Below are 27,044 nucleotides of genomic sequence, written 5' to 3'. Positions count from 1 at the left end.
CTTGCAATACTAAAATTTATTCATAACATTAGATATCATAAAATGACATATATACGACATTTATGCCAGAAATTGCCTTCACCAGTGACAGTGAAAGTATTCAGACTGAACAACAACAACATATTAATATAGTTTCTCTATTAAAATAACTTATGATGAAGAAAAATGTTGCTTGTGTCTGTTCTATAGATTGTTTTACTGATGCCTGAAGCATCATTTTACTGTTTTACTTGGTCAGGGTGGAGCCAGTTTTTCTTAATGCTTTTATAAGTAACTGAAAATAATGATGAAGTCAACATGATAATCCAGAGCCCGCACCTCGTATAAACTTAACAATTATGTATATATATTAGAATTTTATTGTTAATAACTAAAAGATAATAATAATAATTTTTGTTCTACCCTCAAATAGTCGCCGTTAGCTAGCTTCTGCTAGCTTCTTGGTCCTGGAATGGATTTCTTTTTGTTTTTGATGCGACTTTAAAACTGATCTTTTTGCACTGTTGATTAGACCTTATCTGGGCTGTACCAGTGAAACTCGTTTTTCTCAGTGTAAGTTTTCTACACATTTCATCCCATTTGAGAAAAAGTAGTGCAGTTTTAACAGTTAAGTAAATGTATTAAATGAAGGAATTTGTCACCACAAATAAATAAATGTATACAATTATATAGAATGATTTATATATAAAGTTCTGGTGGCTCACTAGCCAGACTAATTGACAGAAAATGCCGCCTGTGTTTTTATTGTTACTATTTATCTATTACTTAATTACTTTTTTTTGAATGGCAATGGGGAAGGTCTTTATCAGCAAGAGAAAATATAAAACTTTAAAAGATATAACAAATATATGACCTCCTACACATTTTCCGACGCTCTCTAGTGGTCTGGATTGGAGTCTTTACCAGGCTTTTTCAGCCTGATTGCATCTCACTTTTTGGATACATGCGTATTTCACTAAATGCATGAAAACAAGTACTGTAGGAGTCCTCTCTGTGTCTATGCCCCAACTCTGACCTTGGTCTTTCCCAAGGGATCAGTGCCATGTGTCCTCTCAGCTGTGGAGAATGAGAGAGAGGGATTTGTCTTGTATGTGACGTTCAAAGGTCTGATTCCCTTACAATAAGCATTTGATTGACATGAGAGTGTGCATGAACTACATGTATGTATGTATGTATGTATATTCCTGGTGTGGGGGTCGGAGAGGTGTGGGGATGATGGCTAATCTTGCACCCCGAGTGCTTTTGATCCCTTCAACTGGTAAGAGATGCACGCATGGTGCCTTTATGTCCCTGGGATCAGCTGTGCTATGTCAGAGCTTAAGAAGGGAGATCCGGCACATGAGTGAAACTACAAAGCCTGTGTGCCCGAAATAGTGCAGGAAAGGGCTGGGGTGCGAGCACACATGTCGCACTTGTTGCTAATTTGATCCAGTATAAGTTACATAGATAAGAGCAGACTTACAGTCCTTCAAAAATGATCTCTGGATTCAAATATGCTGGACAGCTTTGGCTCTCAGCACCCTCTGCTGGCAGATAATTGGAACAGCCTCCACTCAAGGGTTTGAGTCCAGTCTACACCAGGGATGTCAAACTCATTTTACATCGAGAGCCACATACAACGTAGTTAAAGACATTTAACTACACATTTAATCTCTGAGATATCTTTATGTAGGAAAAAGAAGTGCAATCTCAACAGCACGTCTCAGTTTTTCTACATGATAAATGTGTAAAACTAGAGGAAAAGGTTCTGGTAGCTCACTTTTATAAAACGTAAACGTTTTTGCTGATTGATAAAGTATTTCCTTTTTTTCTTTAAGCTAAATTTCTATAGTAGAAAATGAAGAACAAGAACTTTTCTGTCATTTAATTCTTTATCTATTACTTAACTACATTTAGCTGTGTGGTATGATGGCTGCGGGGAAGCTATTTATCAGCAAGAAAAGCTATAAAACCTATAAAAATACAGATAAAACTCCAGAATTTATGCCCTCTATCTTTTATTTCCAAAGCCATCCTAGTTTTTCCCAGGCTGATTCTGGTCCCAAGGCATTATGTTGTACCAATTTCTATTTATTATGATAATCTACTTACTTATCAAGCACAGTGCTCGTCAGTAACTCAAATGTGGCAATTAAGGAAACCTTGTGAGTGTAACATACCTAAAAAGTCCAGTTAGCTAGCCCCAAAGTACAGTAAAGTACAGAGACATGAACTAATGCATAAAGTCTGTCAGTCAATTAAAGAGACCGGAGTCACGTCTGAAAAAGAAAAGAGCATTTTATTCAGCACTGGTTTTGTTCCAAGGAAAGAGCAAGGGGAAACTTGAGAATCAGCAGAAGGTGGTAGGTGAAAGCAATGATTTTTTTTTCTCTTTTTTTTTTCATTTTTACATTTTTTTTTCCAGCAACAAATGTTCAGTAAGGGAAAGTACACTCAGGTAAGGCCTGGCTGTATTTTTCTACGTTGAGCATTTAATGCTTACTATTGATTGTGGGCAGATGAACGATGACCATACATCTTTTACCATTTCTCTTGTCTCAGAGTGGTGTAGAGGTAATACATCGTAAATGTCAAGAAGAAAAGCTAAGAACACAATAAAACTGTTCACTTTTGGCCCTGAACGTATATAATTTACACATCGCATTCTTAAGAAACACAGGCCATCAGCCGTGTGATTTCACCATCCATCTAAGATTAATGAAATACCGCAGTTTTTATTTTATTTTTTAAGTATTCCATCCATGATTGTTGCATATATTTTGTTTTGCACAAGGCAAGGCAAGATTTGGGTTTTTTCCCCCCACTCATCCAAATAGTTTGAGATCTACATTGTTAAATGGAGAGTAACCAAAATCGTAATATTAATTTTGAAGAGGGAAAATAGAAGTCAGAGGCAGAAGAATGCAGCAAATTCATGTTGCCTGCATTTCATATGTTTCAAGCACACACTAAGCCATCTACTTTACAGAGAAGCCGGCATTTGTCTTGCTTTCGAAAAGGGGGAGCATCGCACCTGAAAAGCACTCGTAATGTCTAGAAAAAGAAAACCCGGAACAGAAGCAATGACAAATACGGATGGAAAATAAAAAATAAAGCACAATGTTGCCTTTTTGAAGATCAGAAAGTGTAATGCTGCATGTGGGAGAAAAATGTTAGAAGTCCTGTTTAGCCAGCTCCTGAGCGTGGCTTCTGTTCCCCTTTTGTCCACCCTGGTGAAAAGGGGCTTTACCTGCAAACCCCACCACCCCAGCGGACGCTAGCAGAACCATGAGGTAGATTACGGGTCAAAGTGACCACAAGAGAAACAAAAACCCTCCCAAAAACAATGCCGCCTGGGTGAGATACATGCAATTTCATAAAAGTACAGCTCTCGTTTCAAATCATGTCATGAATTTGTTGTCATTTTGTTTATTTATTTATTTTTTTTGTAAAAAAGGAAAGAAGAATATAAGGATTTTCCTTGCTCTGAGTTTGTCACCGTTCTCATTTCTCAGTATTGCCGCGGGACTCTCGTTTTCTTTATTGCTACCAGACGACTAGATAGCGCAACGCTCAATGGAAAGCCTCGTGATTCCACACACACCGTTTTGCTCAGTCCGATAAGAAATGTGACACCTGATCAAGTTTTGATGAAACAAGGTTGGAGAATGTTCGATATCGCGTAAGGAAGGCACCTTTTCCAATAGTAAATTCCTAATGAAATGGTCACTCGTATCAACTGTCGAGTGCAGTTTTCTGAGCTGTGGCAAAGTCGAAAACCAAAGTGAAGTTATTTTAAAACTTCAAAATTCAGTGCAAACGAGGTCTGCAAGGTTTTTGTCCATATACCACGAATAAAGGAACTATCAAATCATAGAAACCTTGATGGGAGTAGGAGGGGGGGAGTGATATCTCCATCTCATGCATTTATTACCACATCGTACTTGAATGGGGAAGGTGAGGGTGAATGGGCACAGGTGGGGATGGAGGGAGGTACGGGGGTCATCTGGCAAGTGTTTGAGAATCCTTGAAAAAGAGGAAAACAAGAACAGCATTTTGTATTTTTTTTTTTATCAAAATAAATCTTGGTTTTTCTTTTTCTTTTTTTTTTTCTTCTCCTTTTCCCCCCCGTGACTCGCTGGCTGCTTGAGTCTGTTTACACTGTCCTCATTTTCAACTACAAATGTTGGGGCTGTGCAAAAAAAAAAAAAAAAGTTCATGTTTCTGGTCCAATCAGCAGACGGAGACTGTTATTCCTGTGATGTCATCAGCAACTTCCCACCTGCCAACTGGCTCACAAACCAGGAATGTGGCCTGAAAGACAAAGAAAGCAGAAACAGGGATATAAAACTTGATTTTTTACTAAACAGGGGCCACAAAAAGTACACTCAACTGCTACAGGTCAGCTGCTCCTTAACGCAAATATCTACCGTATTTTCCGCACTATAAGGCGCACTTAAAATCCTTTAATTTTCGCAAAAATCGACAGTGCACCTTATAATCCGGTGCGCCTTATGTATGAATTCTGGTTGTGCTTACTGACCTCGAACCGATTTTATGTGGTACACGGTGCTCAAAAATCTGTCAAAAAATGTTTTAGTACGTCCTTGGTAAGCTACGAAGCCACGCCGCTTGATGGATTGTAGTAGTCAGGAGCCTCGCGGAGTAATCTGGGTCCAAAACTCCGTTCGCGTCAGGTCTCAAAGTCAAACGAACACTGCGGCATCACTGAGAGTTAAAAACCCTCTAAATTCTATCATCTTTAATAAAATGATCAGCGTTTCTGCTTTACCGGGTGTAACAATTAAGTTTAACATCCAGGCATCCATAAAACCAGAATTGATTAAATTTAACGGAGTTAGAAATTAGCAGGAAGTTAGCTCGCTAGTTTCCACCTAAACATGATATAGCATGTTCTGACTGAGAGATTGCTGAAAGAATTAAAAAGTACAGCTCTGCTATCACTTCCAACATAAATGAAGACAGAAAACTAAACAGCAGTGACTTTTGTAGGGTTAATGAAGTTGGGCTAGCTGGTATACAATGATGTGCTACGTGATCGCTAGCAACACAGCTATGTTAGCATAACATACACAGTGAAGCTGGAGGATGAACGCTAACTTTTTCCACTCTATAAAAGTTAACGTGAGGGTTCCCGATGGTTAGGGACAAATGCAATCGCATGGCAGGATGCTGTAAACGGACCAAACTTCAGTCAGGAGAACAACTGAGATAATCCATCCACAATAAGAGGTTAGTCATTAATATACTGCAACAACATGAGAATAGAGCAGCTGTGAGAGAATTCAACATTAATGAATCAATGGTACGGAAGTGGAGGAAGCAAGAAGAATGATTTGAGTAAAGTCTGACTTATCTGATTTTGTTTCGCTTAATGCGCCTTATAATCCGGTGTGCCTTATTAATGAAAACAGACCCGTTCATCGACAGTGTGCCTTATGGCCCGAAAAATACGGTAATTGGCCAATAACATAAATAAGCTGACTGTACTCAAATGTCATCTGCAGTCAACTTATTTCCATGTGAAGATGACAAAAGTGAAGAAACTGGCTGTGATGGTATCCTGTCAATATGGAACCAAAAATTCTGAGGGATGTTTCCAGCACCCTGTTGAATCTGTGCCGCAAAGACTCAAGGCAGCTCTGAAGACACAAGGGGGTCAAACCTGGTACAGGCAAGGTATAACTAATGAAGTGGCCGGTGTATATCTATAAACACACTTAAGATTTGAACAACAATCCTGAAAGCCGTCCGGATGCAATTAATGACTACAGAAGTTCAGGGTGGCCCATTGCTAGCTAAACCATAGCGTCGCACAAACACAACAGTCGAAGGTTAAATGGAGCATAGCAGACATAACAATCACAACCGACTAAATTAACGATTTGAACTCAGACATATACTTTCCCACGAGTCTGTAATCTACATTTTCAGTATGTTTTTGTCCTTGTGGTAAATAAGTCAGTAGGGCTTGACTCAACATGCCTTTGCTCAGATGTTATGTGTGCACTCAGGCAGCCGAGTGAGGCCCAACTCTTAACTTAATAAAAGAGACAACTGTAACAGAGTAGCTTATATAAACATTTACAGTACTTTGCATTCACACAAAGGTTTCTCCTCAAAAGTTTTGTATCATTACAGAAATTCGTCCCGGGGCTTTATTAGGTTGTCCACTTGACTGTTACGTGTCAGTGAAGCTGCTGAAGTAAACACTAAAGTTGTTGAGATTTATGTTGGGAAACCAAAGCATACCTGCATCTACTTGCTGAGTTGACTGTAAGGGGACGAGTTGTTGGAGGAATCCACTTGCTGCGGCGTGCCATTTTCCTGAAAAGCAAAACATCAGCATCTCTCATTTAGAATCTGATAATAACCATCCTCGCTGTGTGTGCATTGAGATAATTGATAGTTTTAGAGGACAAGCACTTCAAAAACAACCCAGGCCCTTATGAAGGAAAGACCACTGGACTAGCTGCTGCAATTTTGTTTAAGCGGTTTATTGTTTTAAGACGTATCCCACCTTGAAGGCAGAAGCTGAACATTTTAAATGAAAAGTTGAATATGATAAAGATAGAATAAACCTACCGGTGCTGCCTGCATGGGGGGATACTGAGGCATGTAAGCTCCCTGGACACCTGGGTTTGCTGGAATATACTGAAAGATGAGACAAAAAAAGAAAATAATTTAATAGTATATTACATATGGAGATGACTGAAAGACAGTTAGGCGACTCAACTTTATGTGCACAGCATTTTCAGGATGACAACGTTGATCCAAAGGAGAATGTCAAAGTTTGGTTGACAAAAAAACCTCCTGTAACTGTAGCAGTTAGATGCTCATGTTATGTTCTTATAACTGCATCTGGGGATATGCAGATGCAGTTCTAAGAACCCAAAACATCTGTCACATATGAATGAATTTAACTTCCTTAAAGCGCAAAAAAAATAAAGTGTCTTCTGGCTCAGGCTCAATAATAAAAGTGTGCCAAAGGCCCTTTTTTTAAATTAACATGACCTTATTTGCAATAATGACACACACACACACTCACAAGGTGCAATTACCAGCTATACTACAGCTGGTAATAACCAAAAATAAAGATTTCATCTTGCCAATTCACAGATATCTGCGCACAGTGTTGCAATCATAATCAGAATTGCTGCTAGTGTGCTGTTTAATGGTAGCACAGATTTCATTTGATTAGTGCTGTGTGTGTGTGCATGAGAGATGGAAGATATCCCAGAATTCCACTCACCGCTCCAGTGTTTCCCAATGACAGCTGGCCCATCTGCTGAGTAATCATGGCTGTTGGGTGCAGTGACATGGAGGGATCCACAGAGGGCGACATCACAGAGGCCTGAAAACACAAAGTGGCTCAGTTTTGTAGCACACGTCACATGAGTCAAGACATTTTGATAAAAACAGCAGCACCACACAGGGAAGGCAGTGATTGCTACAAAAATAACAAGTGTTGCTTTCTGACATATATGCAGGTCAGCACAGGCCAGCGAGCTGGGGAAAAGGACTGGCTTTTGAAACACGTCCGTAACACTAACTGTGACGGTGTAGTAGTTTCAGGTCAAAAGAAAACGCTGCACATTCAGAACATTGTCTTCTATGCTAGTAAATTATGCAGAAGGTGTGGTGTTGCCAGCTCTAGCCAGTTTTCAGATGGAGTATTGCTTTAAACATGATGCCCTCAGGGAACGGACCATTTCCTAACAAAAAAAATGGGGGAGGGGGCAGATCAGCAGAGACACTTGTTCCACTGGAAACCATCTGTTGGAAGAGTCAAAGAGTCACAAGACTGTCTCTGCTTCAGGCATTTCCTGCTGGATCCAGAAAGCGGGAGAAGGGGGGGGGGGCAGTGGCTGGAAGCCTCTTTAGTTGTTCCATTTCTCTTTCATACACAGTCCAACACACACTTAAAGCATGCAGCGGCTATTTCCCAGAACTTGTCTCAGCCTCTGGCCTTCTCATGTGTTTGGGGAAGTTTTGTAGCTGGACTTGACTGCATCAGCAGAACAGGGGGAATAAAGTGACACTGTGAGCGGCTATGAGCTCAGAAGTTTAGCTGCAGTGGCACCACACACCCATTTCCTGTGCACAGAACACGACACAGTGTATAAAGCCGCGGCTGCAGCTGCCTTACCGGGTGTTGCATGATGTATGGTTGATGTGCCACCCAAGAATGACTCTGCACCTAATGACGGGAGAGACAGAATGAGAGACAGATGCAAAGAAAGAGGATGAAAGCAGCAAAACGTGTCGCCCATTTACAAATGCAAAAAAATTTATCTCATCTCCACCTCAGTAGTTTTATTTGTGGACTGTATAAGAGTAGCTCTGCACAATTTACAGTTCAAAAGTAATGGATCATTTGAACCTTTGGCCATTTTTAATATGAACATCTACCACTCTAAGAATTAATACATATGACAAAGAAACTAGGATGCATACTAGGATAGAAATTGAATGATTCTAACAGTCTGAATCACAAGCCACAGGCGAATCAGCATAAACGCCATCTATCATCATAAAGACAGCACACTCCTGTTCAGATATAAGAGCCCCAGTAATATCCAAAGCCATCATCTTTTTAAGTAAAAGCCTGGTTGCTTCTCTTGGTGTGGCACTAAGCACACCAGTGGCTTCATAACTCCAGTTCTGCCTTCAGTACTGAGCCTAATCATCTCCATTAAGGAGTTCATATGCCGTACTAACAGCCTGGGTGAGGTCCACCCTACTTCTGATGAACTGCTCTTTTCCCAAAAACCCTTTTTTAAAAATATTTGTTTTTATAGTTTTTTATAAGCTTAAGCTGATTTGTTGTTGTAATCAGCTGCCTTCCTCGTTCAACTGTAAATGTAAGCCTGTTAGATGTTAAACAGTTATCACTTAAATTTGGTATGGACAATATACAGGAAAGCTCTGGCAGTAGAAGATCATAGTGTTGCAAATGTAAAAGCATTGCTTTCTTGGAAACAGGTTAAGAATCTATTGGAGTTCATAATTAACTCCTCACGTGATCCGAGTATCTACTACACAGGTCTTAAAACTCTGAAGTGAATTTATCTGCAACCATCTGGCAGACGGCTGGTGAAAAAAAAAATAAACCCAAATCAAAACTTAAATTTATCCCTCCTGTGCAAGTGACAGACCTTTTCAGTGGTTTGAGGTATTTCCACACAGAATGTCATTCATTAAAACTCTTTGGCAACAGGAAGGAAGACGTGAGAATTCAGAGAAACCGTGACTCAGAGATGATGACTGTGCCTGCTCAAATGATGAGTTTATTCCAACGAACTCCTAAGCTTACTGTCAGATACCACGAGCTCTGTTCACACATTAAAAAAAAAAAGTAAAACCACATGGAGCTTCCAACGTCTGAGGCAGCCCAGGAAAATTACATTCATCCATCCATCTTAACTGATTTAGGATGTGGGGGTTGGAGGGGTGGAGCCTATCCCGGCAAGCATTGAGCAAGAGGTGGGGTACACAGTGACTAGGCTGCCAGTGTAAGTTGCATATACAAGCAAAAAGACCCACCAGCCCACACACTGTAACCTCAAATGTGGAATACAGAGGAGCGGACAAGTATCGAGAAAGCGGTTCAGCTCTTAGAAAGGATTTTCTTGGCCCATTAAAGGGATATTGTGCAGTACCTGGTAAGCAGAGACTGGAGACATGTAGGGAGGCATTGTGGGCTGCACAGTCATTATCCTGTTGGTGACTGGATAAGGAGAAGCATAGTACCTAGGAAACAAGACAGTATTTTACAACAAAGCTTGGGAATTATGAGGCTAGTAAAGTGTGAAATGAGGGCATGAACTGTTATAACCAGAGTGCAACTTACCCGTTCTGTATAGCTGCTGAGGAGGGGTCATAAGTGAGAGTCATTGCCCCCTAAATGACAAAACCAGACAAAAAGGTAGAATTACATAATTGAATTATTAGTTCTTACTACTTTAGCGTAACAGTAAAACACCATGAAACCATAATTGGTGGATTCAAAGGTGAATTATCTATGTTTGAGAAATTACCCTTTCATTTCAACGGTATGGCTCAACAGACCCATACAATATTCTTGATAGACTTGTTAGAAGAAGATTGATTCTCAGTAATAAAAACGAGGTCGCATACATGCAAGATAGATGACATTACGTACTAATCTGAGATCCGCTGTCTGTCCGTTGGGAACAAATCCGCCATGAGCATGTTTCTTCCTTTGACTGTCAGCAAACTTACACAGCAAGGGCTGAGAGGGTGCTGGGGAGGAGGGATGTGAAAAAAAACAAAACAAAAACCCTGACATGTTAACAATCACTCAACAATTTTAAATCACCGCCTCTGCGGTTTTCATCTGAGGGAAAGTATCCAGAAAGGGGAAACTCTTCCCTACCCAGAGCTCCAGAAGCCGTCTTGATAAACTTCCCATTGAAGTGGGAGATGACTGCATTGCACTGCTCTGTTGTGTCCATCCTGACGGAGGAGGGGATGAAACAACAACAAAGACTCATCATCAAGTGACACAGAGATCATCTAAAGTGAAATCTTCTTTAACGCAGTGATGCTGGCATGACTGGAATAACTCGGATTCTCATTTTTGTGACCATTTACATTCTGTAGGGTTTATAGCCAACAACCGGCATAGATATGTGAAGTGAAACAGGAGGCAGTATAGGGTTATATGTCCAGTTATCGATGACTGCTTTGGGTTTTGCACTGTAACGCCAGTTTCTGGAGGAACACAGACAACACAAACACAGCCTGTATGCGTCGTGTTTGCTGTTACTGACAGCAGTGTTATGCAAAAGCATGTCTTACACAGACAATGGGCCATAACTGACTCTATTTAATAAGTCTGAGGGCAGAACACAGGCTTGTTTGCTCTACATTGCAATAAAATGGTACCTCAAGTGAGCTATTGTATTACACAATGTCAAAAGCAAACGGTAACAGTAACTAATGCACTGTTAATTCTATGTCTAATAAAGGAAGGCAGGTTACAGATTGCTGTGCTAGGACAGGAGCTGCACAGTGCCACTGCTACTTCATAACGCAATTTATCATCATAGGTTTGCTGAAGGTTTATTTTGTACCTCCTTTAATACCGATCAAACAGGGAAAAAAAAGAAAAGAATGTTCTTTCTGTGAGTCTCCTGTGACAGACCTGGCAAAGCCCACACCTCGGCTGTTGCCGCTGTAGTCTCGTAGGATCCGCGTGGAGACGACCTGACCAAAGGGCTGCAGCATGTTCTCCAGCTCTTTCTCATCCACAGACAGAGGCAAGTTGGAAATGTACAGATTTGTGGGGTCCTGTTCCTGCTGCTGCTCGCGTGGAAGGAGACAGAAAAGAAGAAATGCACTGAATGCTTTAGCATCATGTCACGATAAAATGAAATCAACACTCACAAAGGCTGTGTTGTGCCATTTCTCTACTGACAAATGAATGCATGACAAAAAAAAAACAAAAAAATCTCTGCATGAAACTTGCCTGGGCGCAGATCAGCTAAAGTGTGGTTAATGGCTAGAGGAACATTTGGTTAAACAAGCTCTCCTGCACACACAGACACACACACACAGTGTTACACACTTCATCCGCACTGTGCAGCAGCTCAGCGCCTCCACAGTCTTCCCTAGAAACAGCAGGAGAGCGGCGTAGCCTAGCTACCGCAACACACAAACTGCGTTCAGCCATGTTTGCTCCAAACAAAGCAGCTACATGCAGGTCTCCAGTGAGCCACCGCACACCAGTGAACTCTCACCCGTGAATTCAATCACACCCAGCATGCATGTGAAAGGGAAAGGACTGGAAGACGTTTGCCCACTATGAGAGAAATCACAGATATTATGCAGAAATATCCTCGTGTGCTTTACTTTCAATTGGCCACAGAGGCTCGGGAATGCGTCAACGCTTAAAGTGCTGCTATAACAGAGCACTGCTGCAGATATCACTATGTATAAATAGCAACTGCAAATACCCAATAGCAGTAAAGTTCCTGGTAAAATTCTGTATAGTGTATAAAGGATAGTGGGTAATGTGTTGCACTGACTGACAGGTTATTTGGCAGAGAGATGTGACATCTGGTTTCTACAGTGAAAGTAAATGGGGTCACGGGAAGAACAGCTTGTCAGCTGAGGTCATGTGACCGGTCTAATGTCATTCCCCAACACACACTGGACACAAGCGTGCACGCATTAAAAAAAAAAAGGAAGAAAAAAAGCACAACCCAAAAGAGATGTTCGCAAGCATAACAAATATGCACAGACACGCACATGTGCATGTACCAAACTCACCTTGGCCATCTGGGCCTGTATGCCGCTGGTTTTCAGAGCATGGACTGCTTTTAAAGCAGCCGCTGGGCTGTCAAAGTCCACAAAGCCGTAACCTGGAGTTTGCAGAATAGTATTTACATCAGCAGTTGGTAAGTGATAACATCACTTACCGAGATAATATATATATATATATATATATATATATATATATATAAAAATTGCTTATTCTCGTAAATATAACAACATATTTTATACGTGAAAGACTCATAAAAGAAATCTTGTAATTGAGATGTGTGGGAAATCTTTTAAAGGAATTGCTTTGGGAAGTCTGCTTATTCATTTCCTTCCCCAGAGTTAGACCAGAAGCTCGATAACACTAAGATCCTTGAGCGGGTAAGCTCGGCTAAGAATAAACACTGAAAACTATACTTGGCTTTGTTGAAAGATAAAAAGATAACCGTCTACCAGGACCTCTTCAGAATGAGCAGGATATAATTAATGCATTGTATCCTGTTTATCTGGGCAAAACCTTTGGTTTTCAGCCACCTTTCTGTAGTATTGAAATCAAAATGCTGTACTATTCCTTTAAACCGGTATCTATGTCTCACCCACATTCTATGCATGCCTTTTCACCATTTTCTAGAGCATTCCAACAGTGTGAAAAAGATCTATAAAAATGCAGTACAGTATGTTCTGCATTTTAAAATGAAGAAAGTTTTTCCGTATTTTTTAACAGTGCATTGAATCTTACCATCTGCTTTCTTATTATATAGCCAGCCATTATGCACTGTTTTCCATTTATTTCCATAAAGTGTAAAAATCTGTTAAATCTATTTGCGGAGACTCGGTGAAACCTCTGTGATACTTATCACACTTCTGTCTTCATAGTGTTAAAATGCAATGAAGATTTTACCAATCAATCTACACTTTCACCTGCAAAGCAAAACAACAGCACACGTTGTGTGACAAAATTATAAACCGGGCGTATTCACAGTTGGCTTCAGGTCATCACTGATTTATAGGTGTGGAAATTCAACAGTGTTCACGTGTTAGGTGACTCTCTGTACTTAATTTAAAGTTGAACTGTTAGTATATTTTGGCAGCTAGAACTTATTGATCTCACTGACCTTTACACTTGTTAGTTGTCTTGTCCAGGATTGCCTTTGCAGACTGAATCTTTCCATACCTGCGTGCACAAAAGATGTAGACTACTGTTAAAGACAACGATGAATCAACAACTGAGACTGTTCTCATTGTGTATTATTTAAGATTTCCAGATCCAGATTTCTCTGGATTTGTTTCCAGAGAAATCTCTACATGGAGAGCTTTCATTCAACTTTACAGTGAGGTTAAAGAAAAGAAAAGTTCACAGGACGATTAAATATAGAGACAGTTCATTTTAAAAGAACCACACAATGTGTAACTGGTTTCAGTTTACATGTTTCAGGCTTTGCTTTATCTCTGACTTTCCACTCAAGTTGAACTCTGACACAAACTGTGAGCTTCTCTACCCGCGCGCCATACACACTGAATGCCTAGCTTACATCACCATTCAGACCTTGTTGCTATGAAAAGCACTTTCATTTCTGCTTTGTGCTGCCAAACACCACTGGGAACACGAACAAAACACAAGCAAACATGACACAAACAGCTGCTGTTGCTGCTGCGGGTTACATGAGTGGACGTCCTTTTCCATTTGCTCGTGAATCAGAAGGAAAAAGATTGGACAAAACAGCACTAATTATGGCAACCCACCACATTAACCACTTAGACTGGCGTCCTATACTATCAGCACATATAAGGCATTCTCACCAGTTGCGTTAAATGAGGGTTTCGCAATCTGCTTTGCATACCAAAGATGAGCTGTGACTTTTCTATATGTGCCTGTTTAGATTTATGGTGGTTGGCACCTTTTATGTGGACACTACGGTTAAACCAGCATTGGTTTTTGCATGTCTGCATTGATTTTTTGGCATCAAACAGCAAACAGACTTTTTAAGAGTGTAATATTTACTTTAATTTCAGTAACTATTAAACCACTTACGCTATTTATTTAGCATATTCAGGAACGGTCTCTTCTTATTGTGTAGGAAACCAGTTATACACAAAATAATAACAAGAAATCATAACTCACCTCTTTATATTGCATTCAGACTTAAAATTATGCAATAACAGGCAGACTGCTAGGCTTTACTTAAACTAATTACTATCCAACGACAATGACTGTGACGGGTGTTTGTAGTGTTGGTGCCTTTTGGAGAAAGTTTTAAGAAGTGTGCTGAATATATGGTGAATGAAATATTCCTGTTACCAAGCACTGAGTAGCAAAAATCCAACCATCTTGTCCAAATATGTTCACCTCTTGTAAAAGCCGTAATATCGAAGCAGGAGTCCACACAACACAGGTGGTGTTTGATGGCTAACTCTATCTGTTAATCTGCTTAGCTTACTACAATGTGATGAATTGAAAATAAATATATATTCTGCCCAAAAGAACAAAATATGTCTCATGTCCACTCTTAAATTCTTACTTATTAGCTTTAAAAACCTTAAATGTAACAATTTCATGCTGTGCTGGTACAGATGTTAGCTTTCTATTTTCTGTTCTTTGTCCTAAGACAAGCTGACCCTGACCATAGAAAGTATTGAGATTTTACAGCCATGAGATGTCAACTTATCTGCCATTTTTGGACGTGTGACAATCATGCCGACAATGTAAAGTTAAGTGAATAAAACCCCAGATACACAGGGCTAAAGACCGGTCTGTGACCATCTGACAACCATCCATTTCTTGGGAAAAATGGATTCCCTGACCGATTGGCAAAAACTTTGTTGTGATGGTTTTTGGTTGCTAGCAGAATGCTGTAGTCTGCATGAACCCAGCTAGCTTGTCTACCAACACTGGCCAACTACTCTAAAAATGGCAGTAGAACTGTGAAAAATGCGCCTTTTGAAATGTCTCGGGTAGGCGAACATTATTCTTTTCCAGTTTGTGTTGCACTTTTTCAGGGTTTACTACTTGGCTAGTAGTTAACAAGTGTTTGCAGACAAGCTACTGCTAGTGACCAAAGCAAGCGCAAAAGGATTTTTCTTGTAGTACAAGAAAGCAACTACTTACGAAATGTTTGGGGAATATAATTTTTTTCCCTTTTGATGTCCAATATGGAGGACAGCTCTTGAACAATGGAGCTAGCTTCTAGCCGTGAAAAGTGAATCTAAGGTGGAATTACTTTGGATTGTCTTTAACAGCCAGCAGGGGACGACTCTTGTGGTTCCAAAATAACTTTGGGCGGATAGAAACCCCTGGACTGTGACCTCGGTTAACATGTTCCTGATACATTTATGGTCACAACTGCTAGTTTCTGATTACACTGAACAAAAGATCAAATTAATGCTGCAAATTTAAACACCAGGACGATCATGGCGAAAACACTCAAGGGTCGATAGCAGGACTTCAATAACCTGTGGATCAGTGATTCCCAGTGTGTGGGGCTTATCGACCTGGTGAACCACTGAAGTACCATAAGAAATCCCTTACATAAAAAAATTAATAAATAATTTTCAATTTTGTGAGTTATTTTAGAGCTACCATAAACTACTTATATTTTGCCTTTTCTGGGCCATTATCTGAGCCTGAATTTGTCATATATTCTTTCAATTAAAATGTATTTTTAGAAACTGTTGCTGTCCTTTTTTAGAGCTACTATTCAACCCCTTTTCATTTGCAAAGTACAATAAGTGACAAAACATTAGTTTGCACAGCCATAAGCGTATATGCGCACGAACTCACTGGTGACAGAGTTTGATCAGGTCCAGGTCTGTCGTGGCAGGAGGCAGGCCACGGATGTAAAGGTTAGTTTTGCTGAGCTGCTCCAGGCCTGTGCTGCTGCTGCTGTTGCTGCTGGGACTGGACGGAGTCATGGGGTAGGACTGCACACAGGAAACACACTGTTAGGAAATGTACGGGAGCTGGATAATCTAATTTAAACCCAGGTCAAGCGTGATCACAAGAACATTTCATCTGTGTGACAAACACACAGGGAAAACGCTGTCTGCACTAGTCCATGCAGTACTCGTCTAACATCAATAAGCACTGCTCACTAAAGAGCTGCATTTCAGCGAGACACACCTGAGACCACAACAGGTCTGGTGGTAGCAGAAGAAGGACTCAAGGATTGGCCAACTTTGAGCTGTTTTTAGGTTATTTGCTTGTATGCCACTCACATTCATTTTAAAGAATAAGGCATGCTAAACATTTGTTGAGTTTGCAGTGATGCCGATCACAGAAAACTCAACAAATATTAACAAATGTTACTAATTAACTACCCAGTTGTGCATATAGGTACCTATAATTAAGCAATCAAACAAATTACATTATTTAAAGGGACAGCAGCCTAAAAGCAGAATACATCTTGAATATGTTCTTATAATAATTTTGTACGTTTACATATTTCCATCCATGCATGCGTGTTCTTAACTCGCTTATCTGACTTAGGGTCACAGAGGAACTCCTTGAATTCTCTACCTTTTCTTAAACTGAGTAAAAGGTTTGGCCTTTAACCCCATAGCTGTAAAAAAAAAAAAAAAACAATTTTGCCCTTTCCTGTGCATTCTTTTGCATTCTTGTAGGTGGGCCTTTGGGTCTGACATCAGACAGACACTTCCATTTTTTTTTCTTACTTGTACACCAAACCACACCACTGCCCTGCAAAGCATTTCCTTCCCTTTACTCATTCATTAAAATCCCCCCACCAGCCACCGCAACCCTCTCCAGATCAGATCAAAGACAAAGCGTGGCAAAATAACACCATCTGTCCACAACCGAAATACAATCCACATTTTAGGAGCCAAAACTGTGCACATGGGCCAAACATGGCCAACTATGGCTAAATGTTCATAGCAGGTATTATTCTTTCACACATGAAGACCTGATTCCTGTGGCAGGAACATCTGTTAGGTCTCTTGTGTGTTCAAGTAGAGGCCTTACACTTTTGTTGGTGTGCAATTACAAAGCTTAACTTAAAGCTAAAAAAAAAAAAAGCCCATCAAAGCTTCTCCATTAGAGGGCAGCTATGGTATATTTTACACGCAGGGCCCTCTTATAGCTGATTAAACACCTACACTGAAGACTCATTCTTCCCCTGAAGGGATTCATAGGAGATCGGATTCACATCCCCGTCCTCAAAGTAACGTACAGTACCTTCCGATGAATATATATTACAAGAAAATTGAACCCTCGCTCCACCTTATCTGAAGCAGGGTTCACATTTCCGTCAGCGGCAGAGGTTAAACACCCGCCGCCTCTCTCCTTCCATCTTCCATCTTCAGATGGAAAAGCACAGGGGCACGGCCTTCATTCAGACCAGCCTTTTCTCTTCACCTGAGAGGTCAAAAAGAAGAATGCAGGCAGGCAGGCTGCATAGTTCACCCCAGCACACTGACATTCATCCCAGCTCTCTCTCTCTCCCTCTCTGGATCCAACCAGAATGCATTAACCTATAAAATGGACTACAACCGTCATGCACATTGACCAGAGTTGGCCAGCAAGGTTATACGGACGTAATAATTAAAGTATCGGTTGTACAGCTACAGATCGGCTCGGATTTTATCTTTTTTTTTTTTTAATCTCTTCATCTTATTAGGTTTCCCCTTTTGACAAGTGCTGAGAGCAGATGATCTGTTTTCCAAACGGGGTTTAATTATTATTAATATTACCAGAATGTGGCGTGAATGCATGTAAATCCTGAAATGGCTTTCCAATGTCATGTGCTATTATTCACCCCATTTTTCCCCTCAAAGTGTGATTTTAAAAAAAAAGTAGGAAGAAGGGGGAAAAACCCAATGTGTGTATGTGTGTGTCTTTGGCCTACCTGCTTACGATTGGCTGTCTTCGGCGGGTTGCCCGTGTTTGCAAAGATCATCCTGGAGGTTACAGATGGATTTTACTTCCTCCCCCCCAGAAAAAAAGGAAAAAAAAAAAGAAAAGGAAAAATCGCACAGATGAGAGCCACTATAGAGACGAAATCCGAGCGGGGTTCAGGAGCCTATCAAATAGCCAGTCGCTTTATAACATCCGCATCATGAACGGCTGCTGGACACTTTAAAAAAGAAGTCTCGGTCCCGCATAAGTACACTGTTACATCTATACAGTCAGATGCACACCAGGCGATGGACCAGCCCTCCGGTCCGGTTCATTGATCTACGACGTCCTGCTGCAGACCGCTCGGCAGTCCCACCTACTACAGACTAAACCATCTCCGCCTCTGCAGGGTGTTTGACATCAAATAAACTGCGTTGCCGCCACCTAAAAACTCGCAGCGGACGCTTGCTTATTGCGATAAACAGACGTGTGGTGTCTGAGGCTCGGTCGAAATTCAGACACAAAGCGGGTTTGGGTTTGATTTTGGGAAGCACAATCAGTTTGGGCTCAACCCTCGCCGCCTTTCATGTTGTCGTCGTCCGCACATACCAAGCATTCTTCACCCCCACCTCCTGAAACCACACACACAGAGTCGTACACACACACCCTCTTCCTCTTTGTACCCTTCCCCCCGCCTCCCCCCGACACACACACCCCGTCCAACATAGGCTAGTACATGTCACAGAAGTCAGGATGCAGTGAAATATAAGCAGCCGCCACCGGCCCACAGACGAGGTCACAGTTCCCCTGTAAACCGCACAATGTGGGACGGAGGCATGAACACAGAACAAATATTGAATTCAAAAAACATAAAAAAAATGCTATTGATGTTTTCTGGAAGGCTTCGTGTACTTGATGTCACATAATTATGAGGTAGAAGAAGAATTTTTTTTTTTTAATTGAACGGCTTTACGAGATTGATGAGTTCATGAACCCTTCGTAAAAGTGCGTTTTAACACTAACCACTTCACTGAATGATGGGAAAACAGGAACTGTACCTTTCTAGATTCTCATCAGCGGCTTCACTGTGTATTGAAGACTTAATTTAAAGACCAAGCGCTTAAAAAGTCCCGCCCCCGTCTCCTACTTCTAAGGCCGAGAATTTTATTATAAAACAAAAAATAACATTTAAAAACAAAAACCTAAAAAAGTCTGTACAGAAATCTGAAATTTTGAGTAAAGAAATCTTTTATTTATTGGGCAAATAAACTTCACATCCACACAGCAACACATTGCTTCTGTATCTCCAAAAGTTGATTCTGTTCATCTGGACGTAGGAGGACGTGGGAGAAACGTTTCGTCACATGAGTGACGCTACGTCCAGATGAACAGAATCAACTTCTGGAGATTTACTTTCCTGGATGATTGAGAATGCATCAAGACATTGCTTCTGGATATGGGTCAATTTACAGTCATGGTAGTCTAGTTTGACATAAATAGTAAGTACATGACCACATTTACCACAGTGCATTGCCTTAATTGTGTAAGAAAACGAGTCCACAGCAGTGTGCAGGTCATCAGAATCTTTTCAGGACTGAGTTTGAGTTTTTCACCTGTGCAAATGATGCAGAGGATTTCAGTGTAGAAAAGAAACAAGCTGCTACAGAAAATGAATAAATAATAATAATAATAATTAATAAACACATAGAAAAACGGTATGATGCTCTTTTTGGGGGGTTTCTAAAGAAGGAAACTGCTATATTTTCAGCATCGTTTCTGCCTTTGTTTTATTATTATTATTATTATTATTATTATTATTATTATTATTATTATTATTATTATTATTATTATTATTATTATGAAGGGATAATAGGAAAATGATGGTATACAAGCCCAAGCCCAAGCTGAACCATTATCAAGAGGTTTTCACACATGTACAAAGGAGGAAATGGTGTCAGAGACCACACACATGTAGATGTGGCCGTGGATGTGTTGGTTCTAACTTTTAGAGCACCTATTTTACCTTTTTTTACTTTGATCTAATTACACTCATTTTACATTCACATACAAATGTAGGCTCAAAGCAGTGCCTGCCTCTAGTAGTCATCCTGCTGCAAGTCCTGCTGGAGATTTATAAAGCAGCTCTAAATCCAAATCCCATCAGGGTGCAGGGAAGCTCTTAAAGCATCAAATTTCTCTTCCTTATTTCCTCTGCTGGTAGGATTAAGGTTTCATGCTGGTTTTGAGTTACAAGCCACTTCCGATGTGACTTGAAAAGTCCAATCATTCCTATCTGAACAGTCAGCTGCACCATTTGTTTTCATAAATGTGTTTGTGCACTTGTTTTTATGAAGTTAGGCTATGTTTGATTAATAAACCCAATACATCCAATGTGCTGGTGACAGATGAGGTTTCACAAAAGATTCAAATGTAGATGAGTCAAATCTGTGTATGGAGCATCTGTTTGTTTGTTTGTTTGTTTGTTTGTTTTAATTCTACTTTTTTTTTTTTAAAGCTCTTCTTTATAAATAATTAAAATATCCAGTAGGTCGATTGTTCCATAGAATTTATTTTTAGTTTTCTGAATAACTCCTCCAGATGTTTTAAGAATTTCTTCTCTCCCTGTTTTGACTCTATCATCATTTTTGGTAGAATAATGACTGTATGTATTAAAACTATAACAAACAATAAGCCAGCAGAAAGCCTTGAAACAATGTACTTTTGAGGCAAAGTTAATAATGTATGCCCTACTAATTTAGCCCTGGATCCCAAAGGTCAGAGAAACCCATCATAAGGAAGCACATCCTGGTTAAGACTGCTGAGTGTATTGAACTGTGTTGATGTAGCAGGGGGTCCTGAGGGTTTAAAGAGGGAGGGACTGAGGAATGTAGATGATTATCTGCTCTGTCCACATCCACCAAAGAATTAGGGAATTTGAAATACCCCCTTGGCGCCATCAGCGTGGCAGCTGACGCGTCTAGTGTCGCAGTGTGGCTAGTAACGGTGCTGGGTGAGATCATACGAGTTGTTCTGTAGAACTGGCTCCTGTCTGGCTAGAATACAGGAAACAAACAGAAAAGCTTTTTCACAACTCCAGTAATGGTGTGGTTTGGCTCAGCGTTTGCGGCTCCTTTGGGAGCAATGAAATGCTTGATTGCTGAAAAAGGAGAAACCATGAAAACATCACAGCAGTCTTCAGCCTTTATATAAAAATACTATTTACTTTATACACCACTGTTTTCCATAGAAATGATACTGATGTGAGGGCTAGAGGTGGCAACTGGTTAGATTCATTACATTTAGAAAATACATAAAAAGGATTTGTTTGACAGCACTCACTGGATTGATCAACACTTAGAACAATGGGAACATCCAAGGATCTCAGTGAAGATCTAAGAAAGAGAATTCTAGAGTTACACAAGTTGTGAAGGTCTCTTGGGCCATTTGTAAACAGCTGCAGATTCCAGGATCATCAGTAATTTGGATGTGTCGCCACTTTGGCAAGTTCTGGAAAAAGAAACTTTCACCCTCAGATGACAGTAAATTGGTTAGGATGTTCAGAAACCAAGGCTCACGCCTTCTATTAACTGAAAACTGCTGGAAAACCAGCGTCACTGTCCACAGTGAAGCTAGTTTTACATGGCCATGGACTGAGAGAGAGAAAGAAGCCCCTGCTCCAAAAAATCTAAAGCTAACAAAACGCCTTTTAGTCAGATGAGATAAAGACTGAGCTACTTGGTCACAGTGACAAGAGGTATGTAGGTACTGAGGAGTGAAGGTGAGGCTTTCAAACTAAAAAAAAATTGGACTGACTGTCAAGCATGGTGGTTGTAGTGTCATGCTCTGGGGCTGTTTTGCTGTCAGTGATAAATTGCACAAAATGGATGGAAGAATAATAATGAAGGGCTACCTCCAAATTCTTCCACTCCACCTCAAATCAAATCACATCAAAAACAGTGAGACAGTTCGAACTTGGTTACTGTTAGTTTGGATTGACTTGATGGCTTGCAAAAGCATCTGGTCAAGGTGCTGCTTGTTAATAGACATTTTAATATAAGTTGATGTGTATGTTTATATCTGACCCTGTGTGACTTAGAGAAAATACAAAATAAATTCAAGCCTGTACACCCAATTATTGTTTCTTGGGTCACTAAATGTGTAACCTGTACAATCATTCCTCCCTGGAAACCTATACAGCATACACAAGGGCCGAGTTGTCCAAAATTAACATGACAGTCATGTCCATGATGAGGGTATGTAAATGACTTCAAAAATCTGTATATATTGACAGAAAGATGAGCTGATATATAAATAGCCATAATTCAACTGGTTAGATTAACAGAAACGTTAATACAAATAATAAATTATAAAGAAATTTGGTATAAATCTGGTTCTTCTTATCCTTGTTGTTGTTGTTGTCGAATTCTGTACATAATCGATTTGTTGTCCTAAATGACTCCACATACATAACTGTGGCTCCCACTAGTGTCTCAATGTTGCAAATGCCAGTCGGGCTCCACCAATGACTGTAGAAAACGGTTTTCTACAGTCATTGGGCTCCACCAATATACGTCATTAGCGCGACAGTTACTCTGTGGAAAAAAGACGATTCTGGCTGATTCATTGTAGCCGGGTGGTTTGTTTCGGCTACGACCAGAAAAACAAACTCTTCTGAATACCACACAGGTCTGACAGCAGGTAAGTGGAGGCAGACGTTCAACACAGCTCACAGAAGTCATTAAATCTGATGAAAGGGGATTACTGTAAACAATTTGTTAATCATTTTCTTGTACTAAACGGTGCAGGCTAAGTTAGCACAAACAGGCTAGCGCTAGCATCACGCTAATTGTGTCCGTGAACTGAGCTAAAAGCAGCTTAAAGCAGTAAACAAGCTAAAACTATAGTCATCAGCCACAGGCATGTAATGATACATTAACTAAAACATAGGAGCCGATAGTGTTTTATCAGGCTTATGATGTTGCCGTATTGCGTTTGACGATTATGGGTGAATTAGCACATTGGAGCTAACTGTCATTAGCCTTTCTACGGAATATGGATATTTGATTAATTAATGCATTTTTTTGTGTTACTGACGGTGCAGTTTAGCTCATTTTCTGCACACAGAGCTTAGAAATAGTCCGAATTTTCTACTCAAGTTTACTCGTTAGGCCTACGTACACTGTATACATAACGTCTAATCTCATAAAAACAAAATATAACCTAAATATTAAAATAAAATATGTATAAGGTACATTTATTTTAATGTTAGCAGTTAAATATAATTTTAAATAATATATAGGGTAATCTTATCAATTTGGAGATTGTCCAAACAGAGTAAAATCTGATCTTTATAAGTTTGCTTTGAATAAATGTGGACTCAAGGGACTATTACATATAACTCTGTATCGTCACAAACCATGTCCTGGTCACGAGTTTAACAAAGTTTTTTTTTTGTTGTTGTTTGTTTTCTGTTTTTCAGTTAACACATCTCAGTATGGACCGGCTGCTTAGGCTCGGAGGTGGAATGCCAGGTCTTGGCCAGGTAACATAAAGATAACCAACAGTATAACTACATTACATAGAAAAAACACCGGCTAAAGGCGAGTGCTTGTGTGCTGCAGGTTTTATCAGATGGTTACTGCCATTAAATAAATATTACCAGAAAAAAAATATAATGCATATGCACATTGTATGCTCTAAAATTCTAACTGATACCTGGATTGTGGTGATTAGTAAAAGCTGCTACTGTCTTACAAAAGCCTGAACTAATAAAAAAACACTTCCCCGCCTCCTCAGGGCCCCCCAACAGATGCACCTGCTGTGGACACAGCAGAGCAGGTGTACATCTCCTCCCTTGCCCTACTCAAGGTAACACCTCTGCACCACATCATCAGCAGTAAATATGGTAAATATATGATGTCCATAAAAAAACCCATCTCGATGACTTTTCATGCTATTCCTCAGATGTTGAAACATGGGCGTGCTGGTGTACCCATGGAGGTCATGGGATTGATGCTGGGAGAATTTGTTGATGACTACACAGTGCGAGTGATTGATGTGTTTGCCATGCCGCAGTCAGGAACAGTAAGTTCATTTGTCCCACTCTCCTCCTCTAGATTACCAAGGAGTGCACAGTTGGATAATAAACACCTTGTTTGTATCATGATATGACCAATTTTGAAATATATTTGTGATGATTAATGTTGACTTTATACTTTTTCACAAAATCACAATTTTGTGCCTCACAGGGTGTGAGTGTCGAAGCAGTGGATCCTGTGTTTCAGGCCAAGATGTTGGACATGCTAAAGCAGACCGGCAGGTAACACGCTAATACTTGAGACTGTATAAAATGAATAAAAACGCATTTTCAAAAGGACAGTTTGATCAAATACCTGCTTAGCTAGTAACTGATGCATAAAGTGAAGGCTTAGAAGAGAAAATGAAAAGTTTTCATGAAAAAATTTACATTAAATGTCTCTAAAATCATATTCACATATGTCTGCTGTCCTCTTCCTGTGCTGTTTAACAGACCAGAGATGGTGGTGGGATGGTACCACAGTCACCCTGGGTTTGGTTGTTGGTTATCTGGTGTGGACATCAACACACAGCAGAGCTTTGAGGCTCTGTCAGAGCGAGCTGTCGCAGTGGTCGTTGATCCAATTCAGAGCGTCAAAGGGAAGGTAGGGATGAGTGGGTACCAAGGAGAAACCCTCTAATCAGCCTCTATTATTTCAATTGCAGTGCACAAGATTAGTTATTAAGTGAGAATTCATAATGAATTAGTGATGATGATCGTTTAATTGTGAAACGTTTTTTTCCTCCACTGTCATCTTCAGGTTGTTATTGATGCCTTCAGATTGATCAATGCCAACATGATGGTGTTGGGTCATGAACCAAGACAAACCACATCCAACCTGGGTCATCTGAACAAGCCTTCAATCCAGGTAACCTGCTGTTTTTGTTCTTAGAACATGGGTTTTTTCTTAAAATCTCCTAACAGATGGTAGCAAAGTGTATTGTTATCTCCAGTTTCTGAACATCATATGCAAAGTAATAGTCACTCATGCTTCTCCATAAAATTATGTTCAGAGTTTTCTTTGAATATTTGCATATAACATCAGCTGTTTGATGTTTTGTTGTTAGTGTTCAGTTAGCCTCAACAATCAGCTTGTTATAACATGAACAAACACAATTCATTTAACTTTATTTACATGCAGTTAAATCGTTGCATAACAGCATATACCTGAGGCAGTTGGCATTAGTAAGGTTGCATTCAGCGAGACGTGAAGAACAGGAACAGCTGTGCGCCCCACCATTCATCACACTTCATTTCCAGCCATTGTATTGAAACTAAATCAGTGTAAAAGATCTAAAGAGGATTTAAAAAAAAAATTCAAAACAAATCCAGTGTTAGGGTTTTTTTTGTGCAATGTTTGTTGACATTATCCAAAAAGGAAAAAAATGCTAAACTTGATGTTTCTTGTGTTTTCAGGCCCTGATTCACGGACTCAACAGACACTACTACTCCATCACCATCAATTACAGGAAAAATGAGCTGGAGCAGAAGGTTTGAGTCTCACAACCTATTAAAGAGTTATTGCTTTTTTAAATTTGTGATAGAACATATTAAACATGACTTTTCTTATTCAGATGCTGCTGAACTTGCATAAGAAGAGCTGGATGGAGGGTCTGACCCTGCAGGACTACAGCGAGCACTGCAAGCACAATGAGACCATCGTCAAAGAAATGCTGGAGCTGGCTAAGAACTACAATAAGGTACGACTTGAAATAGTGTAATTCAGCAGCAGATAATGTTTATTTTATTTTATTTTTATTATTTTTTTACCATGCTGTTCCACAATACTGACATACTGTCATATTTCCACCTCAGGCCGTTGAAGAAGAGGACAAAATGACCCCCGAGCAGCTGGCAATCAAGAATGTTGGAAAACAGGTAGATTTTTATTTATGTATTTATTATAAACTTTATTGAAACCAGGGAATTCTCAAAAAGGATCTGAAAATCTTGACCCTGTGGTTGACGTTTTTCATCTTTTTAATTTTTTAAAATTTTTGTTATTTAATCTACAGGATCCCAAGAGGCACTTGGAGGAGCACGTAGATGTTTTAATGACATCCAACATTGTTCAGTGCCTAGCTGCCATGTTGGATACAGTAGTTTTCCAGTGATTGGGCTGTGTGTGTGTATAACTGTTAATATTACAACCCTTGTTTTCTTTTATATAAAATAAATGTATGTATGACAGTAATTCCTGTGCTTGTGTCTGGACTGACTTGTAGTGAACTGAACTTGTTAACAGTTTCTGAGGGAAGTTGAACCACAGCAAATGCACCACAGGGAGAAATCTAGTTTAATTAACGCAGGGCACTTGGAAAAGCTTAATCCAATACAATTTTACAAATATGAGAACAGTAACCTGTCAGATGATGCGACGCAAAAAGTGCCCACTTGTGAATAAGCAAAAACATACCCGACTATTTATTGGAAAGAACCAGAAATGTCAGATTAGGTTTTATAGTTGATATAATCTAATCAGATATAATCAGAGAGCAACACAATTATCATAAATCCAGTAACTCCAAAAACATTAATAACCTCCGGCCTCTTCAAAAATCTCAGCATTCATTGAACTCTACTGTCAAAAATCCACCAGTCTCAATTAGTATGGCACTTTTAAATGTTCGCTCTCTGTTGAACAAGTCTTTTATTATTAATGATTTAATTTTAGATAATAAACTTGATTGTTTATTTTTAACTGAAACATGGCTGGGTTCGGATGCACCAGTTGTTCTCACTGAGGCCTCCCCACCAAATTTTCATTTCTCTTTTTCCTTTAGAAGTGGTAAGAGAGGTGGTGGGACTGCATCTTTAACCAATAACACACTC

The 27,044-nt window shown here is 39.8% G+C and overlaps 2 protein-coding genes across 2 annotated transcripts; one reads left to right on the top strand and one right to left on the bottom strand.

Moving 5' to 3' along the window:
• Nucleotides 1-2,259: 2,259 nt before the first annotated feature.
• On the bottom strand, nt 2,260-18,641 carry LOC134623011 (RNA-binding motif, single-stranded-interacting protein 1-like). Its single transcript, XM_063468258.1, has 14 exons — nt 18,147-18,641; nt 16,067-16,206; nt 13,404-13,462; nt 12,298-12,389; nt 11,171-11,328; nt 10,400-10,479; nt 10,166-10,266; nt 9,854-9,903; nt 9,663-9,753; nt 8,150-8,200; nt 7,253-7,354; nt 6,586-6,654; nt 6,253-6,327; nt 2,260-4,293 (listed from the first exon to the last, which is right to left on the bottom strand). Exons 1-13 carry the CDS (start codon nt 18,195-18,197, stop codon nt 6,259-6,261), a joined length of 1,113 nt encoding a protein of 370 aa, XP_063324328.1. The 5' UTR covers nt 18,198-18,641; the 3' UTR covers nt 2,260-4,293; nt 6,253-6,258.
• Nucleotides 18,642-22,723: 4,082 nt separating this feature from the next.
• LOC134623010 (26S proteasome non-ATPase regulatory subunit 14) lies at nt 22,724-26,837 on the top strand. The gene is made up of 11 exons (XM_063468257.2): nt 22,724-22,834; nt 23,616-23,678; nt 23,933-24,004; nt 24,101-24,220; nt 24,385-24,455; nt 24,666-24,816; nt 24,973-25,080; nt 25,629-25,703; nt 25,787-25,912; nt 26,028-26,090; nt 26,228-26,837. Exons 2-11 carry the CDS (start codon nt 23,631-23,633, stop codon nt 26,324-26,326), a joined length of 933 nt encoding a protein of 310 aa, XP_063324327.1. The 5' UTR covers nt 22,724-22,834; nt 23,616-23,630; the 3' UTR covers nt 26,327-26,837.
• Nucleotides 26,838-27,044: the final 207 nt, after the last annotated feature.

Source organism: Pelmatolapia mariae, unplaced genomic scaffold, assembly GCF_036321145.2.
Source record: "Pelmatolapia mariae isolate MD_Pm_ZW unplaced genomic scaffold, Pm_UMD_F_2 NODE_ptg000341l+_length_34832_cov_1, whole genome shotgun sequence".
NCBI lineage: Eukaryota > Metazoa > Chordata > Actinopteri > Cichliformes > Cichlidae > Pelmatolapia > Pelmatolapia mariae.
The sequence above is the reverse complement of the archived record's forward strand: the minus strand, read 5'-3'. Positions and strand labels throughout refer to the sequence as shown.